A 19,267-nucleotide genomic window follows, 5' to 3' on the forward strand; every position below is an offset into this window, starting at 1 on the left:
CCCCAGCCAATAAGATGCTTAGTAGTAGGTTCAGCTACCAGTAAAACAGATCGACTTCTCTCTCATGTGAAAGTAGGGAGCCCTCTGGGCCAGACTAGGAAGGGGGGTGTCCCTTGTCCTCACTTTTCCAACTAGCCTGTAGGTATTTCAGGATGGAGGAAGGGATAAAAACAGAGGGGTAAAAGCAGTGGTCTCTTGAGTAAGGGTCTCTCAGGAAGGTTTCTGGATGGACACTTCTACTGATTCTCCTTTTGCCAGGACTTAGTCACATGGCCATATTTAGCTGCAAGGGAGCTTATCATGACAATCCAACCTGTTTTGTGGGGTTTTTTTGTTTTGTTTTGTTTTTTCTTTTCCTAACCCACCATCTAAATCATGGTTCTCAACTTTCCTAATGCCATGACCCTTTAATACAGTTCCTCATGTTGTGGTGACCCTCAGCCATAAAATTATTTTCGTTGCTACTTCATAAACGTAAGTTTGATACTGTTATGAATAGTAATGTAAATATCTGATATGCAGGATGTATTTTCATTGTTACAAATTGAACATAATTAAAGCATAGTGACTAATCACAAAAACAATATGTAATTATATATGTGTTGTCCGATGGTCTTAAGCGACCCCTGTGAAAGGGTCATTCGACCCCCAAAGGGGTCGCGACCCACAGGTTGAGAACCGCTGATCTAAATGGAGACTGGGAGTGTCAGATCTTGAAATCTTGGTCCATTGAAACTGCAGTTAAGCCAAATGGCATCAAAATACTCAATAACACTGGTCCACCCCACCAGCGACGTTCTGTCATTCCTGCCATTACCTTCAGCCACCAAGTCTCACATCATGGCTGTGGCTCCTCATACAGCCAGGCAGGTGTGGGTCTTGCTTTTGATACTGAATTTTTGGACTGGACCCGGATTCTTTGTCTGCTGGAATCGAAGAATGAATCCAAGGACAGAAGTGGTATAGCAAAGGTCGAGATTTATTGAAGGACAAGTACAGGCTCCCATGTGGGGAGAGGGAAGAGTCCCACGGAATGGACTCCCAAGTAGGGAGGGGGAAAGGGTCCCACTGAGTTCCTTTCCCTATGGCTTATAAAGGCTGCAGATCCTGGTGCCTGATATCCCCTCTGATTGGTCAATATTCCCTTTCCAGTTGGTTACTGTAGTAACTCCTGGGCTCAAAGGTTGAACTTCACAGGAGACATGTGAGGTTCTCCCCCTCCATCCTCATTGTTCCCCTATTCTCTCTGGGTGTTCTTCTTTTCCATCTGAATGAAGGGCTTCCTTCTCTTTATTTTATAAATGTAGACCTTTCTTGCTACTTCCAGTTCCCTTATCTTATGTAAATGCAACTGTTGCTGCTCCCTTGTCTTATGGAGATGTAGCTGCACCTGGCTTCCTGGTGTTATAGAAATGTACCTTTTCCCTGTGTTTTTTCCATGGACCCCAATTCTAAAAAATCCCTTAGCCTGCCTATATTTACCTAAAATTCCTGCTTCACTTTTACATCCCAGACCCATTCTAAGGTGCTTCTCTTGCTGACAGATGATCTTCCCTGTGCTTGTGTTCCTGGGCTTAAAGAACAATGACTGCTGTGGGTGCTGTGGCAACGAGAGGTGTGGGAAGAGATTTGCGGTGAGTTACCAGGGGGGCAGACACCATAATTATTCCCAGGTATACTCTCCCCTCCTGCTGGACATCTCAAGAGTGGAGAGGAGTAACCAGCCCCAAGCATGACTCTGGGGACAGCTGGTGCAGGAATAAAGATGTAATTCTTCCTGTGGATGGAAAGTAACTATAATGATAAATTTAAAATGCCACTTCCGATTTCACAAACAAGCAGAGATATCAGGGCTGGAGGGCTGCAGTGGAGCCCTATAAAGAACGAGGCTGGGAAGGCAGAGGTGGGGAGTGGCCCTCTCTCCCAGCCATGAGAGGCTCTGAGACCCTAGACAAGTCATTTCCTTTTCTGGTCCACCTGTAAAAAAGGGATTAGACAAGATAACAAATGGTAACCTCCTCTCCTCTTTAGCCCCCTAAATTCCCCATGCACACCATGGCCAGTTCACTACCTCAGTGCCCAGCTCTTCCCACTTCTCCCTGCATTTTGACGCAGGACTTCTTCCTTCATGTAGCCATCCATATTTTCACAGACAGGTAGAGAGATTAGGCATCCCTGTTCCTCTCAGGGTGGGAAGAATTCTGGGATGTAAGGTCAGTCCCATTTCTACAGCTGGCCAAGTCACTGTCCTGCTCTCTGCCTCCCTTTGCTTACCTGTAATATGAGGAAGTTGGACTAGATCAGAATTTCCCAATTTAGGACAGGCTTTGCTGGTATTCAGATGTGCTATATTTTTCAATAGCATGGAAGGTTACTCCCTTTTCAATTCTCCTTCAATCCTTTGAGTCTATCATGAAAAAGAAAATCTTATTTTGATGGAAAGAAGTTCTTACTATTCCTAACCCCTCATGATCTCCCTTTCCAACAAAAGAACAAGCCCCCAGCTCCCGGGTTGCCAGCAACATTAACAAAGAATGATATTGTGTTCTGTTTGCTAAAGATCATAGTTTTTATTCAGATGAGATTATATGAATGAATGAAAGAGAGTTGACTTAAAGAAAAGTATTAGGAAATCAATACATTGATGTGGCAAAGATGAAGGTAGAACTGGAATAAAGGCAGGATAAGGAGTAAGGCCATCTCCTGCTCCCATCTCCTAAGGTTCAGTTGTCCACCTAAGAGACTTGAGAGCCCAATGATGAACTATACACACTTACCTTAACTTCTTCAAGGGAAAGCTATCATTTATGAAATAAAATCATGTCATCATTCTTTCTCACCACATTTGCTCATTTATTGATTCAAGCAATACTTATTGAACACATATGAAGGACTGAAGCTGGTGCACAGCACATAGCACACAGATTTTCATTCAAAGAAAATGTTCTCACCTTCTTAACACCATCACAAGTCCCAAGTAAGCATCATTATTAAAATTACCTTTAAATTATCAGTTATAGGAGACTTGACTTGGGGTGGTGAGCATGCAGTAAAATACTCAGATGAAGTATTATAGAATTACTAGAGGCCTGATGCACAAAATTCATGCAAGGGCCTTGGCCCTGGCCCCCAGCTGTCACCACTGGGGCCAAGGGCCTCTACTGCCTCTGCCATAGTTCCTACCCGCTGCGGCTTTGTCTGGAAGAAAGGACACCCAAAAGGACGTCCAGTCTAATTAGGATTTTACACTTTTATTATTATAGATAAACCTGAAACCTATATAATTTGATTAACCAATGTCACCCCAATCTTCTAATAAAAGAGAAACATGCAAATTGATTATACCTCCACTACACTCACAAGCCATGCCCACCAGCCAATCAGAGCGACTATATGCAAATTAACCCAACCAAGATGGCATCCAGCAGCCATGGAGTTGGAGCAAGCAGGAGGCTTGGTTGCCCTGGTGATGGAGGAAGCCAAGTTTCCCACCTGCCTTGGCTGACTGTCGGCTCTGCTCAAGGCAACAAAGTTTCAATTATAGAAGACAAATCCCAGATCCCTGCTTCCAGCCAGCCTCCACTGGGAGCTTTGCCAGCCTGCAAACAGCCATCAGCCCCTCACCCAGGCTGGCCAGGCACCCCAGCGGGCCCCCCACCCTGATCCAGGACACCCTTCAGGGCAAACCAGCTGGTCCCCACCCATGCATCAGGCCTCTATCCTATATAATAAAAGGACAATATGCAAATTGACCCTAACAGCAGAACAACTGGGAATGACTGGTCACTATGACACACACTGACCACCAGGGGGCAGATGCTTAATGCAAGAACTGCCCCCTAGTGATAAGTGAGCTCCCACATAGGGAGCTCTGCTCAGCCACAAGCTAGGCTGCCAGCTGCCAGCACAGCAGTTGTGGCGGGAGCCACTCCTGCCTCCTCAGCAGCTCTAAGGATGTCCGACTACAGCTTAGGTCTGCTCCCCGCTGCCAAATGGACATCCCCCGAGGGCTCCCAGGCTGCCAGAGGGATGTCTGACTGCCAGCTTAGGCCCAATCCCCCAGGGAGCAGGCCTAAGCGTGCAGGTGGACATCCCCCGAGGGGTCCCAGACTGTGAGAGGGCACAGGCCGGGCTAAGGGATCCCCCTGCCCAAGTGCACAAATTTTTGTGCAACAGGCCTCTAGTAAGTTCAATAAAAAATTAAAAAAATAAAATCATCATTTACAAAAAAATGTAATATAACAACAAATTATTTATTATAATTATCCTAGGGGCCCATTGCACAAAATTCGTGCTTGTGTAGGGTCCCTAGGCCTGGCCATCGATCAGGGCCAATCTGAGGGGCAACCGGTGGGGAGATTGGGCCCCCTCACCTTGGCTGGCCTGGGGCCTGCAGGCTAAGGCAGCTCCTGCATTGAGAATCTGCTCCCTGGTGGTCATTGTATGTCATAGCAACTGGTTGTGCTGCCGTTCAGTTAATTTGCATATTAGGCTTTTATTATATAAGATTATATTTTACATATATTATGGCATTTTAAGTAATTAAGGTAGGATTAAATATATAACTTATTTTCTGCTTGAAATGTAATCCTGTTCTACTTGGGAGATGTTGAAGGAATACATGGAAGATGAGAATATGAAAGAAGAGAGAGAGAGAAAGAGAGAGAGAGAGAGAGAGAGAGAGAGAGAGAGAGAGAGAGAGAGAGGAGCTATTAAGGAAATTGGTGGCAAAAAAAAACCACAAAACAAACAAACAAAAAAAAACCTCACTGCTTAGAGTCCACCAGCTCATTCTCTGGTGTTGACTATAGGTGAAGATTAGCCCAGTAAAATATGGTTTATTTATTTATGTATTTATTTATTTGGGGTTTATATGCAACCACAGCAAAAAAGTGAAATAACATTCAAGTATTGTACAAAACTTGTTTTTAATTAGATTTAAGTGCAGTCCAAGAGGAATGCTTAGAAATCACGCTTTTACAAGTCCAGTTGAGTCAATAGGATCTGAAACATTTGCTCTGCCCAATTCCAGTTGTCCATCTGAGCTCCCTAAACTCTCTCGTCCCCATACCGGGTTGGGGTCTGCCCTTGGTGTGAGTTGAGGATGACACTTTCAAATGACTGTCCAGCTGTCCACAAGGCCAATGCCCATCAAAGGAACAGCCAAGCCAGTCTGTAAACCAAGGCACCCAGCCACAGGTGCCCTGGACCAGAGACCCTCCAGGTGGCCAGAAGAAGCATTTCTTGTTTTTGTTTTGTTTGTTTGTAATAGGCTGCCAACTTTTTAAAAATAGAGTTCACTAAAGTATGTAGACACCTTACTTCTTTTTCAAAATGTATGGTACTATAGGCCCTGCATGTTGGCACAGTGGCCTACACTTGGTAAGGATGAGCCCTTCTTTAGCAGCCCCATGCCACCCCACCCCTAGGAGCCGTTGCATCATGCCTTGCTCTGGAGTCAGGTTCCCTTTTGTTCTGAGAATCTGGACAAAGCAGTAACCATTCTATAAAGACAGGTATCCACAAACATGTGTAAGGCAAAGAAAAAGAAGCTGTAGCATAATTTGATTACTGCTCTAATGCTAAAAGATTTTATTTTGGCCAAGGCTCACAGCATCCCCTCCAGGTGTTTAAGGCATGCTGTTTTATGAATCCTACTGGGTAAAACACCCAGTGGGGCATACATAGACTGACCCAGGGCTAAGGCCTAAATCCTGTCGCTGTCTCCACAGCCTTGCTCTCTATCCTTTCCTGGCCCCTCTCTCTCCTACTTTGCTATGTCTTTCTGTAGTATTCCCCAGAATTCAGCTGCATCATTCTTTCCTTTCCTTGGGGAATAAAACCAGAACTAAGAGTTGGCAGTAGATGCAGGATGTGGAGACTGCGGAACTGGAAAAAATCATGAGATCACCTATGTGATAGTTTCCAGGTGAAACTAGAAAATGGAGGTAAGCTCTCCTCTGAGGCTCAGCCAATGGAATCCCAGCTCCAGGGGTCACCCTCTCAAATAAACTGGACTAATGAGAGCTGAGGACAGAGAGTAGGGTTACTTTCAAGGTGGGCATTAAAAACTGACCTGAGTGTTTTCAGGTCACAACCTCTTCCTTCCATACCAGAGGCTCTCCTGCCCTCTAATCCTTTAAATAAATTGATCTCTCAGGATCCAGTGAAATAGCTAATTAATTCAATCAACTCATTCATGTCAAGTACGTGCTTTAATAAGAGTCTCTTGAAGCTCTAGGCCTTAAAAAGAGCATATTTAATAATGGGAATGAAGACAATTGATGAAGGAGACATATATTAGGGGCAAGCACACATTCAGCATCCTTCTTAGGTAGATGAAGGCCCACCCCCCAGCCATGGGCAGGGTCCAATGGCTAAGAGGCCTGTGTTCAGAGAGGAAGACTTGGTTTTAGGTCCTTGTTATTCATCACTTTGAATATTTCTTGCTACTCCCTTCTGACTTGTAAAGTTTCTGTTGAGAAATCAGCTGACAGTCATATGGGTGCTCTCTTGTAGGTAACTAACTGCTTTTCTCTTGCTGCTTTTAAGATTCCATCTTTGTCTTTAACCTATGGCATTTTAATTATGATGTGTCTTGGTGTGGGCCTCTTTGGGTCCCTCTTGTTTGATACTCTCTGTGCTTCCTGAACTTGTAAGTCTGTATCTTTCATCCAGTAGGGGAAACTACTATCATTATTTCTTCAAATGGGCTTTCAATATCTAGCTCTCTCTCTTCTCCTTCTGGCATGCCCATGATGTGAATGTTGGTTTACTTAAAGTTGTCCCAGAGGTTCCTTACAACTAGCTCCATATTTTTGGATCATTCTTCTCTTTTGCTCTTCTGATTGGGTGCTTTCTGCTTCCTCATATTTCAAATTGCTGACTGGATTCTTGGCATCCTCTACTCTACTGTTTCTTCCCTGTAAAATATTCTTCATTTCAGTTAGTATATCCTTCATTTCTAATTCATCTTTTTTCATGACTTTGATGTTATCACTAATTTCCTTGAAATTCTCACTAAGTACCTTGAAGATCCTTATAACCATTGTTTTGAACTCTGTATTTGTTTCCATTTAATTTTGTTCTTTTTCTAGAGATTGCCTCTGTTCTTTCATTCTGTTCTTTTCCTTTGTCTCTGCATTTTGACTTATCCTGTTTGTTTCTATGTATTAAGTAGAGCCGCTATGTCTCCTGGAATTGGTAGCATGACCTTATGTGTAGGGCTCAGTGGCTCAGCCTCCCTAATCACCTGAGCTGGGCATTCTAGGTGTGTCCTTGTGCACTGTCTTATTGTAGTTGAGCCTTGATTGCTGTTGGCATCACTGGGAAAGATATACCCCTGGGCCAGTTGGCTGTGCAGACCAGCTGTGATACCGTGGAAGAGCTACTGTGCAGGGGACACCCCTATGGAGCAGGACTGGCTTCACCATGGCTTTGGTGCTCACTGAGTCTGTCCCTTGACTGTGTTGCTTGTGGATGTGTTGAATGTAATCTGGCATCGTCTGAAGCTGTCCGTCAGACACACTGGCTCTGGGGCCCCATGGAAGGGAAAAGTCAGCCACTGCCTGGGCCCTGTCTGGGGTCACCCTTCAGGAGCTTCCGAGCAATCTGCAGATGACTGTTACTTGGGTTGGACTTGGAAATTCCCAGGAGAGGCCAAGCTGTGAAGCAAGGCAGGCTGCTGCTAATGTTGGGCCTGGGGCCTCTTATTGAGAGTTATGGGGCACATGTACCAGTTATGGGGCCAACTGCTACTTGTTTGAGAGATTTTATAAAGGTCTGAAGCTGAGGCCATTCATATGGAAAAGTAGCTACAAACAGCTTAGACAGGGCTGCAAATTGGGCAGGGCAGGGTCTTAGTGAATCACCAGGGTGGAGCAAACAGTATGAGCCAGGTTTATGTGGACTCAAATATGGTGCCTGCCAGTCAGCTCTACTATGGGGAGGTCTCAGAACAGGAACAATGACCCCTGGGAGTACCCCTGTCTGGGAGAAAGCTGCCCCCAAGTTCTTGCTTTGATGTCAGACAATTCAGTTCCACCCCATATGTTTCTGTATCCCCTCCAAGCCACTTCCCTAGCACTGGAGCTCAGAGGGAGTGGGGCTATGTAAGTTCATGCACTGGCCCTTTAAGAGGAACTGCCTGGGTTTCCAGCAGCCTCCTTGTCACTCAGCCATAAGCCCTGCTAGCTTTTGCCGCCTGAAGTTACAGGGACTTCTCTTCACAGCTTTGGAACCCTGGGTTGAGGGTTTGATGTGGGGCTGGGACTCATTGCTTCTCATGGGAGGACTCAACCCCTAGACATCCCTCCTAATTAAAAAAATACCACACATGGGTATTAAACCAGCCTGTTTCACCCCTCTGCCCCTTCTACCACTCTCGGTGTGCTTTCTTCTTTACTTCTGTAGTTGTTGGATTTCTATTCAGCCAGATTTCAGGTAATTTGGATGGTTGTTCTGTATTTTAGCTGTAATTTTGATGTGCTTGTACTAGGAGGCTGCATGTACCAGCATTTACCTACGGTACCATCTTGGTTCTCTCCTTCAACTTGATCTTTATAATTTTTCTTTTAACATAAAAAAATTTTGTATATTGAAACCCATGAAAAATTAGTTATTCCATACTGGTTTTAAGACTGGCTCTATCTCTGAGTAGTGAATTTGGCAATTTTTCAAGACTTCTAAACTTAGAATTACTTATAGCAAAATAACATAAAGTGTACCTTGCTTCATGTGTTTCCTCTGGAATCATTATGAAAAATCAGTTTGGGGTGGTTGTTTTATTCATTTTAAGGTAAGAAATTTAAACTGGGATATAAAACCAGAACATGCCACCTGTAGTTTAAAGAAGTTATAATTCAATGCCGTATTTTCTTCAGATACTTTTATAAAGAAATAAATCATTACTGATTCAATTGAGAGTCACTGTTCCTCTCCTCTATTACACTACATTCCCTCCTGAGAGTAATCATAATCATTGTTGATGTAAGTACATCCATACCTGAACAGAATATTTTTTTAAATATATATTTTATTGATTTTTTACAGAGAGGCAGCTGATGAATGTTTCTCTCTCATCGATGTTTCTAACTCTTTATCCCTCCCCCTTCCTCTCTGTAAAAAACCAATAAAATATATTTAAAAAAAACACTCCTATGCTTGGCACTGCCCCTTCATGTCACCAAAGTAATAGAAGTGATCATTTTCCACCTCTGTTTCCAAAATTATTGATGTTTCCATGCTACTCTCTTATTGCTGTTTAGAATGGACATTATATTTCTGGGCCTAATATTTTCCATCTGTAAGAGACAGTTTGCCTGAATGAGCTCCATGACATTTTTTATGCCTTTCATGCTGTATAATTTTTTGACTATACATTTAAAAAAAGAAAGCTGCTATTGCAATAAACTTTTTACAAAGTAATCTTTGTCATATAAAACAGGTAAATAAACCAGAATTATTGGGTTTGTTTAACCCAAAGAAAACTTTCAGAGGGCAGAAGGAGGGGAGTGATGTAAAATATAAAATATGCTTATTTAACATATAAAATGTCCAAATATTTTAAAGGCTGCTACCAAATGGAAGAGAGATTGGACTCAATCTTTCTAACTTCAAGGAATGTAACTATAACCAATGATAATTTTTAGACTTCTACTCTCTCTCTCATAAGCAGAACCTGCATGGTGCATAAGACTACAGAGTGACTTAGTCTCTGTGAAATTATTAAACCAGAAAACTTTTAAGATTATATTAAATTGTAATATTCTTTGATTCTATGATAGACTGGTCTTCCATATTAGCCCTGTAAAGGAAATTCTATACTTAAGATTGAAAAACTCGGTTCAAGAGTATCCTATATAATAACATCCTAGGTGGCGTCACACCTTCTCGCAATGCCCTTGCATGATGCCCTCATGTGACATCATCACAAGATGGCCACCACAAGATAGCCACCCTCATGTCATCACAAGATGGCCACTACAAGAGGGCTGCTACAAGATGGCTGGCAGGGGAGGTCAGTTGGGGGCAATCAGGTTGGCGGGCAGAAGTGGTTAGGGACAATCAGGCAGGTGAGCGGTTAGAAGCCAGCAGTCCTGGATTGTGAGAGGGACAGTCAGACATCCCCCAAGGGGTCCCAGATTGGAGAGGGTTCAGGCCAGGCTGAGGGACACCCCTCCAGCACATGAATTGTGTGCACCATGCCTCTAGTCCTATATAATAATCCTATATAATAAACGGCTAATATGAAAATAGACCAAAAAAAGAACAACCAAACAATCAGTTGCTATGACATGTGCTGACCACCAGGAGGTGCACACAGAACATGGCAGACATCAGAAGCAGGCAGCAGAGTGCGGAACATGGCAGGTGTTGGCCATGGCAAGATGGTGGAGCAGGTGAGCGGAGGCACCAGACCAAGGCAGGACACCAGTCGCTGTCATCAGGGCAAGCCTCTGGTGGTTACTGAAAATTCTTTGCTCCTGTGCACTGTGGTCCCGCCCGGTGCTCACACCTGCTGCTGGCCCTGTTCTCACCTGCTGCCAGTGCTCAGCACCAGCCCTGATCACCACTCAGGGCTTCTCCCTGCTCCTGAGGGGCAATCAGGGCTGGCAGCTGCCTCTCGTACCCACTCCCAGTCACACGTGTTGCCGCCGGCACCAGCCCCACTTGCACCTGCAGCCTGTGCCAGCTGCCACTCACACCCACTACTGGTGCCCAGTGCCAGTCCTGATCGCTCAGCGCTGTCAGTGGGTGTGAGTAGTGAGTGGCTGCTGGCCCGATCATCCCTGAAGGCTTCTCCACCTCCCCCTGCTCCTGAGGGATGATTGGGGCAGCAGTGGAATGACTGGTCACTATGACACGCACTGACCACCAGGGGGCAGATGCTCTATGCAGGAGCTTCCCCCAGCCTGCAGGCCCCAGGCCAGCCAAGGCAGGTGACAGTGGGGGCCTCCCCGATCTCCCTGCCAGTCTCCACACATATTGACCCTGATCGTTGGGCAGGCCTAGGGATCCTATCCATGCATGAATTTCATAATTATAACTTCAATCATCGGTGAATAGGTGAAAAATATATGGGCATGAGACAAAGAAGGGGACATGAGACACCTAAATCATTCTAGTAGACCTGAGAGGCCCCATCTCCTGGAAAGACGGCTTTTACCTGTAATGTTCCTGTAGCTACCATGCTCAACAACAGGCTGGTTAGATGTGTTGAGAGCAACCTCTGGACCAACTTAAGAACCTGACTGTCTTATTATCTTTCAGATGTTCACCTCCACAATATTTGCTGTGATCGGATTCTTGGGGGCTGGATACTCATTCGTCATCTCAGCTATCTCCATCAACAAGGGTTCTAAATGTCTCATGGACAATAGCACATGGGGCTACCCCTTCCATGACGGGTAAAGTACACTCTGCAAGGGGCACAGTCAGATAAATGGCCAAAGGGGAGATGCTGCACATGCATGTCCTGTCATCTTAATTTGCAAGTCTCAGGCATGCTGCTCTGTGAGGCATAGCTGGAGTGTGTACTGGAGTAAAGCTGCCAAGATCTCAGCTCTAACTGCTGCTTTGACAGACACCAAGAGAAATAATGAAAGGGGGCACCTCAGCTGGCCTGAGGGAAGGAGATTTGTGATGTCTCTGCTGACATTCAAAGTTTATTAGCAGACACATGAGACAACTAATAATATTAATAAACAGGGAGAACTGGCTTCCATTAAAAATATAACAATGGAAAACAAGAACAATTATTCACTAACAGGCTCAAAGGCTTTCACTAATATCCCAAATGGTCTATAACTAAACAGATTTTTAAGGTGCAAATTTACAGCTAATGACATTGGAAACATTGTAGATTCTTCATGAGAATTAATGTCAACAGAAATCTTTAAAATAGCATTTCATATTTTCATTGTTCTTTGTAAAAAGCTTCCTTTTTGTGATAGCCAGTTTTGCTCAGCAGTTAGAGTGTTGGTCTGTAGATGAATGGTCTCAGGTTTGATTCCGGTCAAGGGCATGTACATATATCAGTGCAAGCTCAATCCTGGGGCATATGTGGGAAGCAACTAATTGATGTGTCTCTCTCAGATTGATGTTTCTCTCTCTCTGTCTCTTCCCCTCCCTTCCATTCTCTCTAAAAATCAATGGAAAAAAATATCTTCTGGTGAGGATTGACAACAAGAAAAAAATATACTTTTCTTCTTGCCCCGGCAAGAAGTTAGAGCATTGAAGTGTCTTGGGTTCAATTGCAAGTCAGGTCACATACCTGGGTTGCAGGTTCCATCCCCCACCCGATTGGGATTTATGGGGGAGATAACCAATTGATGTGTCTCTCTCACACCAATGTTTCTCTCTCTCTACCCCTCCTTCCTTCCTTCCACTCTCTCTAAAAAAATAAATGGGGAAAAAATATCCTCAAGTGAGGATTAACAAAAAACCCACAACATTTTTTTTCTTGTTTGTTTTTAACAAATTTATAATTTAATATCCATAACAACCCCAAAGGGTAATTTACTACCTGCCAAGGTAGGCTTAAGAAATTTGACTAGCTCTAACTAAGTCAGACCACCATCTGGGGGCAAAGGCACAGCTCAAATTCACATTTTCTGACTTTCAAGCTTAGTCTCCTTATATTACACACTAGAGGCCTGGTGCATGGATTCGTGCACTGGTGGAGTCCCTCAGCCTGGCCTGTGCCCTCTTGTAATCTGGGACCCCTTGGGGGAAGTGAAGCAGCAGTTCCCAGCCTACCCCTACTTCCTAACTGTGCAAAATTCCATTGTTAGAAATGTTGCTAAGTGTTCTTTATAGATTATACTAGTATTTGTTTTTAATGTTAAGAATAAAGATATCCTGTTTTCACTTAAACCTCTTGAACTATTATAAAACAATGCATGTTCACTAATATAGAAGTTGAGAGTTCAGGCCAGAACTCTTAGCTACTTGATTTTATTTATTTTCCTTCCCCAACGATTTGCTAGATGATTGCACTGTTCTCTGCTCTCTATGGCATTCCCAGGCCCAGTAGTGAAGCGGCAGGTGGCCAGGAAGGAGCCCAAGTCTGGGCCGGGTGCCACACCACACCCGCTCATCCCAGCCCTGCTGCACCTGCCACCACCGCTGCTTGGTAGCGCTGCTGTGGAGGAGGAAGAGGCTTGCACCGCTGCAGCTGCACTTGCCAGCTGTGAGCCCAGCATCTGGTGTCCATCTGTCAGCTGAGCGGTGCTCCCACTGTGGGAGCACACTGACCACCAGGGGGCAGCTCCTGTGTTGAGCAACTGCCCCCCTGGTGGTCAGTGCGCATCCTAGTGACTGGTCAACCAGTCATTTGGTCGTTCAGTTGCTTAGGCTTTAATATATATAGATTTTTCTGCCTCTACATCCAATACGGTAGCCAGTAGCCACATGTAGCTATTTAAATTTAAATTCATGTAAATGAAATAGAGTTAAAAACTCCTCAGTCACATTAGTCATCTTTCAAGCACTCAGTGGCCACACATGGCTAGTAGTGACTGTACTGAATATCACAGACGCAAGGCAGCTCCACCGTCACAGCCAGCCTACCACACAGTGCTCATGGACTCGAACCTCCATGAGGGCTGAGACCATTTCTGCTCTGTTCACTGCTGCAGCCCCTCCACCCAGCACAGTGACTGATGCACCCGGAGGGTCAGGAAAGATGGGTGTTAGGTCCTCCTGCACATGGAGGATGGGTTCATTACTAGAAAACCTATAGGGCACTGGTTTATGAACTCAAATCTCTTTATTAATTTACAGTGAAAAGTTAAGAACCCAGAGCAGGCTTCAGGGAGGGGAGGTGGCAGTACTGGTTATGACCTGAGATCCAGTGTGTTCACAAGTTTCACAAAATATATCCCCACCCTTCTCTATAGCTGAACAGGAATACATGGCCTCTAATATCCTCATACCACAGGCAGGGATTCCCAAATTTACTGTGAAAAGCCCTCTCATCTCAAAAGAGGACTGCTGGGGCTCCCCTGCCATGGGAGGGCTTGTATATTTGTTTAACTATGGAGTAAGTACAGGTGACAGCATCAGCACAGCTGATATGGTTTTCTATTTACCTGTTATGTGAATGATACTATCCTGGATGAACTTAAGACCAGTTAGAGTAAATCTATGTACAAAACAAAGGGGAAGAAAGGAAACACAACAGATGCCAAGTCACACTCCCAGGCAGTGGTCTCACATGTCTGACATCAAGAGCTAAGCACCTCCTTGTGGTGCCATGGGATGGGTGGCCCCGCTAAGGAGTGACAGATTGTGGGCCAGCAAAGGAAATGCCAACTTGAGGAAAGGACAGGAAACCAGTTTTCAAAGTACTCAGTGTTTGTCCTCTGGCAAAGCCAGTTTTCATTCACATCACACTATGATATATTGTACGTTATTCTGTGATAGACACTGTCGTATATATTATTTTATCTACTCCTCACAACAACTAATAGGTACATCAATAGGTCTCAGATGAGAGAGATCTTATATAATAAAAGAGTAATGTGCAAATTGACCCTAATGGAGGAACAACTGGTCGCTATGACATGCACTGACCACCTGGGGGCTGATGCTCAATGCAGGAGCTACCCCTGGTGGTCAGTGCGCTCCCACAGGGGAAGCTCCACTCAGCCACAAGCAGGGCTGATGGCTACAAATGCAGCAGCAGTGGCAGGAGCCTCTCCCGCCTCCTCGTCAGCGCTAAGGATGTCTGACTGAAGACTCCCAGGCTGCCAGAGGGATGTCTGTCTTCCAGCTTAGGCCCAATCCCCCAGGGAGCGGGCCTAAGCTGGCAAGTAGAAATTCCCCGAGGGGTCCTGGACAGCAAGAGGGCACAGGCTGGGCAGAGGGACCTCCCTGAGTGCATGAACTTTCATGCACCAGGCCTCTAGTGTAATAATAAAAACAAAGTGGGATCAATCTTGCAGCAAGCAAGAACATTTCAGAATTCTCTACCACCTCTGCCCACTGTATGGCTCTGATTAGGCTCTAAAAGGAGAAAGGTTTACATACCTAAACATCTACACAGTGGCAAACTAGCAAATAATCAAAAGTTGCTCTATAGGGTTGTGTTATAGAACCATACCTACTATACTTTCCAGGTGACTTATAGGTAAGAGTGCTTGTGACTGTTCATGGTTTTTCCCTCATGGATGACTTTATAATTTAATCCCACATACAATGAAAGTCCACTCTCTGCAAGGAGTGGAATGTTGCCCAACTGGAAGGCTTTTAATAGGGTGGACCCAGGCAGAGTGCATCACTGCATCCCCTGCCGTCTACATCCTTCCCTCAGCGGTGCACTCTCCCTCATCCTGTAGCCCACCTTCTGAGACAGAAACTCACATTCTTTGTTGACCTATCTCCCACTACCAGCTCCAAACCTTCCCTGGGACTGTAGAGGCCCGTCTTGAGTTTCCTGCAACAATAAGTGAACCTTTGGTGCTTAGTGTTTTTCAGTTAACAAAGTACTTTCACCCACAGTGTCTCATTCGATCCCGCCCCCCAAAACCTTCAGAGGATATAGCTGAGGCCCAGAGAGTTGACAAGTGACTTAGACAAGTGACTTACCTGAAAGAATTCTATTTCTTCATGACTGAAGTTTGAATCTAAGTTTCTGACTCCAAGTCCCAGTGCTTTATCTTGAGCACAATTCATACTGATTGGCACTATTGCTTTTTGTATAAAATCCACCAGCAGAGTTCAGGGGCCTCTTGTCTCCAGTCTTTTTTACTGGGCCAAGGACTCTTCTTATCCATCAGATCCCAATGTGTAAGCATCATAGCAGCTGTCGTCATAGCTGCAATCCTAACACATACACATCTGCTTAGGGAGTGAGAAAGAGTAATCACTGTATGAGCTCAAACAAAAGCACTCAACACAGTTGCCAGCCAGTGCCAGTAGCTGCTTGTCCCTCCTCTTCCTTTCCTTCCTCCTCCTGTTAAGGACTAAGGGCCAAGTATTTTACACACATTATCTCAATTAAACTTCTAATAAATATGAGAAGAATTCTTATCCCTGAAGTAAAAAAAATGAAGTTCAAAAGGTTAATTTGCTGAATTAATTCTCTTTAGTATTTAGTAGAAAGAGAATTAATAAACCAACAAACAAAATAAAAACACTTGGCAATACCCTACTTTGTGCTGATGCTTGTCCCAGCATGCAGCAAAGGGGGACAGACACGGTCCCTGCTCTGATGATCACATGGTTACTTAGGATGACAACACAGACCACACCCTCACAATACAAAAAGGAATGATATTGAGGAGTGCAAGAAAGCTTCCTCAAGGCAGTGACTTAGGCTGCTTTCAGAAGATGAGAAGTTTGCCTTGCAGGAGGGAAAGGAAACAAGTTTCAGACAGAGAGAAAAACAGCCCTGAGGCAACTGGGAAAGGCCTGATATGCTCAGAGAATGGCCAGAAGCTCGGGGCAAATATGGGGGAGAGGGAGAGAAGGGCACCACACAAGTGGTTGACTGAGAGGCAGGCTGGACCTGCAGGACATTAGCGGGCAGCAGAGACAGGCCATGCCCACTTGGGAGCTTCAGGACGATCATGATGGCAGCAGCATGGAGGATGACAGGAGGGCTCAGTAACTGAAGATTGGCATAACCATCCACATAAGACCATAAGCACCTGCCAGACAGTAGGATTGGGTCTGAAAGAAGGAGGCAAGTTTCAGAGACTCTGAGATGGAATCATCAGGATTAGGTGTGAGGAGGAAGAGACCAAGCTGTACTTAGATTTCCAGCTTGGGCCACAAAATCTTCAGTGATGTAGAATTTCCCACTGTTTTCCTCAGAAACGTTTGTTGGTAATCATGTTAAAGGAGCAAAGACAGTTAACTTTTTCTGTCATGAGAACCATACTAAAGAAGCATCCCAAAGAAGGGAAAGAAAACTGGGACACTTTGATATATGCCCTCTTGGCCTCCTTTGAAGTAAGATCTCCTCCCATCCAAAGTCTTCCTTTCTGAGACAATTTGCCACCTCTTCCTTGACCCTGAGCTGCTTGCACAGGGCATGGGGACAGCTGTGGGAGGGAAAATCAGAGGAAAGGCTGAGGACATTCAGCAGTGGGGGAGGGAAAAGGAACATAGGCAAGCACAGCACTCCTTGCCCAGACTGCAACCCTCCCACCAAGATACAGAACTGAATTCAATCAAATGATTTACCTGGATTTTCAGTTAAGACTGTCTGCATTTGCATTTCAAAGATTACTTATTAGCAAGGAAGCCCATAAACTACTTGTGAACACATTCCCTAGAGCTGAGAGCTACATCACATCAGTAGGGTGAGATGGGATAGCATGGCCTGTTCCCAGTTCTCAGGAAGCAAGAAACACACTGATGTTAAGAACTGGCTTTGCTCTTGTCCTGACCAGACTTAGGGTCCAGTCATCCCTCAGCACATAACAATGATGTGATCTTGGGTGATAAATTCATGTCTCAGTTCTTTCTCTGTGAAAAGGGATAATAGGAAGCTCTACTTCACAGGTTCAGGCAAGAATAAAATAACAGAATGTACATAAAGCACTTGGCACAACTACTGCCACATAGTGCTTGCTATACTTTCAGCCTTATTATTCACTAGAGGCCCGGTGCACAAAATTCTTGCATGGTGGAGGGGGTGTCCCTAAGCTCAGCCTGCACCCTCTCCAATCTGGGACCCCTCAGAGGATGTCCCAAGGATTGGGCCTAAACTGGCAGTCGGACATCCCTCTCACAATATGGGACTGCTGGCTCCTAACCACTCACCTGCCTGCCTGCCTGATTGCCCCTAACCACTCTGCATTCCAGCCTGATAAACCCCACCGCTCCCCTGCCGGCCTGATTGACACCTAACTGCTACCCTGCCAGCATGATCATCCCCAACTGCCCTCCCCTGCCTTCTTCTGTGGAGCTGAGGGGACTGGGGGACTCCAGCTAGATGAGGTGGGACTGAGGGGACTAGGGGACTCTGGCTGTATGAGGCACGCAGTGCCTGCCACCCCCCAGAGGGGCTGAGGGAACTGAGCACCTCCATCTTGTGGCTATGGGCACCGCCATCTTGTGAGGGCATGATGGTCAATTAGCACATTCCCTCTTTATTGATTGTGGGTGCCACCATCTTTGTGAGGATGTGACCATCAATTAGCATATTCCCTCTTTATTAGATAGGATTTTTATGCATATAACTCACTGCTACAAGGGGGATTTATTATTATGCATTACAACTTTCTAAAATGTATGTTTTTATAATTTTTTAATTTGAATCTTTTAAAGCAGTCAAACAAAGATTCGAAGAGAATAATCCCTTTATCATGGTATACATAAACCCTGATTGGCACACTATTATGGAGGTATTTATATATTTTATCAATCATATTTCAAATAGCCCAAGGAGATATACTTTCTTAAACAGAGAGATTTGTGTAATGGTTAAGAGCATTGGCTTTGAAGTCAGACAGACCTCAGATCAAATCCAGGTACTTACATTTCTAGCCTCAACTTTTTAATCTGTGGGTGGGTGTATGTCCATTCATTCAGTGACTATTTCCTAAAGGTGACTCTATGGCAGGTCTTGTTCAAGGAGAGCAGCATGTCTTGTTAGGGATGGGAAGGTGATGTAAAGCAGCTGGCCCAGGGCCCAGAACACAGGCAGGGCACAGTAGGTGCAAGCTGCTATCACTTATGGAAACTCCCTGTGCTGGAACTGGGATAGACACAGGGGACATGGTCGCTGTCCTTGTGAGTGTACAATCCGAATAGAAGACAGACAAATCGCCAGACTACAACACAGAATTCTGGGAAGCACAGAAGGGGACCAAAGCCAAGCAGAGTGGCCAGCAAAGCAGTGGGGCTCCCCTGCCCTTCTTTCAGCTGCAAGAAGTGAGTTGCATGAACTCCGTAATGCTCCATTCCGATGTTGATGGATTACTGCTGCTCCATGGGAATGCCCTTCCCAAGAGCAGGATACTGTAAAACTCCAGCTCAGTAAACTAGCTGTACACTGCCTCAGCTCCCCTTGCTTCACAGCGTGTGGAAACATGATTAGCCCCCAGGTCCAAGGAATATGAGGTTAGAGATTTGGGCACAGCAATCATTGCCGGCATCTCTGAGAGTCTCAGAACCTGGGAGTTTGGGGGATGGGAGAAGGGCCTGGACCTGCATCTGTGGTGGTTTGTGAGTGGGACTGAGAGGACTGCTCTAGGCACCAAACTCAATCCTTGTTTCCAAGTTCCCCAGTGAGCTGATCTCACCACCAGGA

General features: G+C 45.1%; 1 protein-coding gene across 1 annotated transcript in view; it reads left to right on the plus strand.

Moving 5' to 3' along the window:
• Nucleotides 1–19,267, plus strand: part of LOC102755303 (transmembrane 4 L6 family member 4) — a 25,092-nt gene that overhangs the window by 169 nt on the left and 5,656 nt on the right. Inside the window, exons 2-4 of the mRNA XM_006772583.1 lie at nucleotides 1,380–1,401; nucleotides 1,545–1,634; nucleotides 11,272–11,408. Coding sequence (XP_006772646.1) covers nucleotides 1,380–1,401; nucleotides 1,545–1,634; nucleotides 11,272–11,408 — 249 coding nt within the window. The remainder of the gene's footprint in view (nucleotides 1–1,379; nucleotides 1,402–1,544; nucleotides 1,635–11,271; nucleotides 11,409–19,267) is intronic.

This window comes from Myotis davidii, unplaced genomic scaffold, assembly GCF_000327345.1.
Source record: "Myotis davidii unplaced genomic scaffold, ASM32734v1 scaffold766, whole genome shotgun sequence".
Taxonomy (NCBI): domain Eukaryota; kingdom Metazoa; phylum Chordata; class Mammalia; order Chiroptera; family Vespertilionidae; genus Myotis; species Myotis davidii.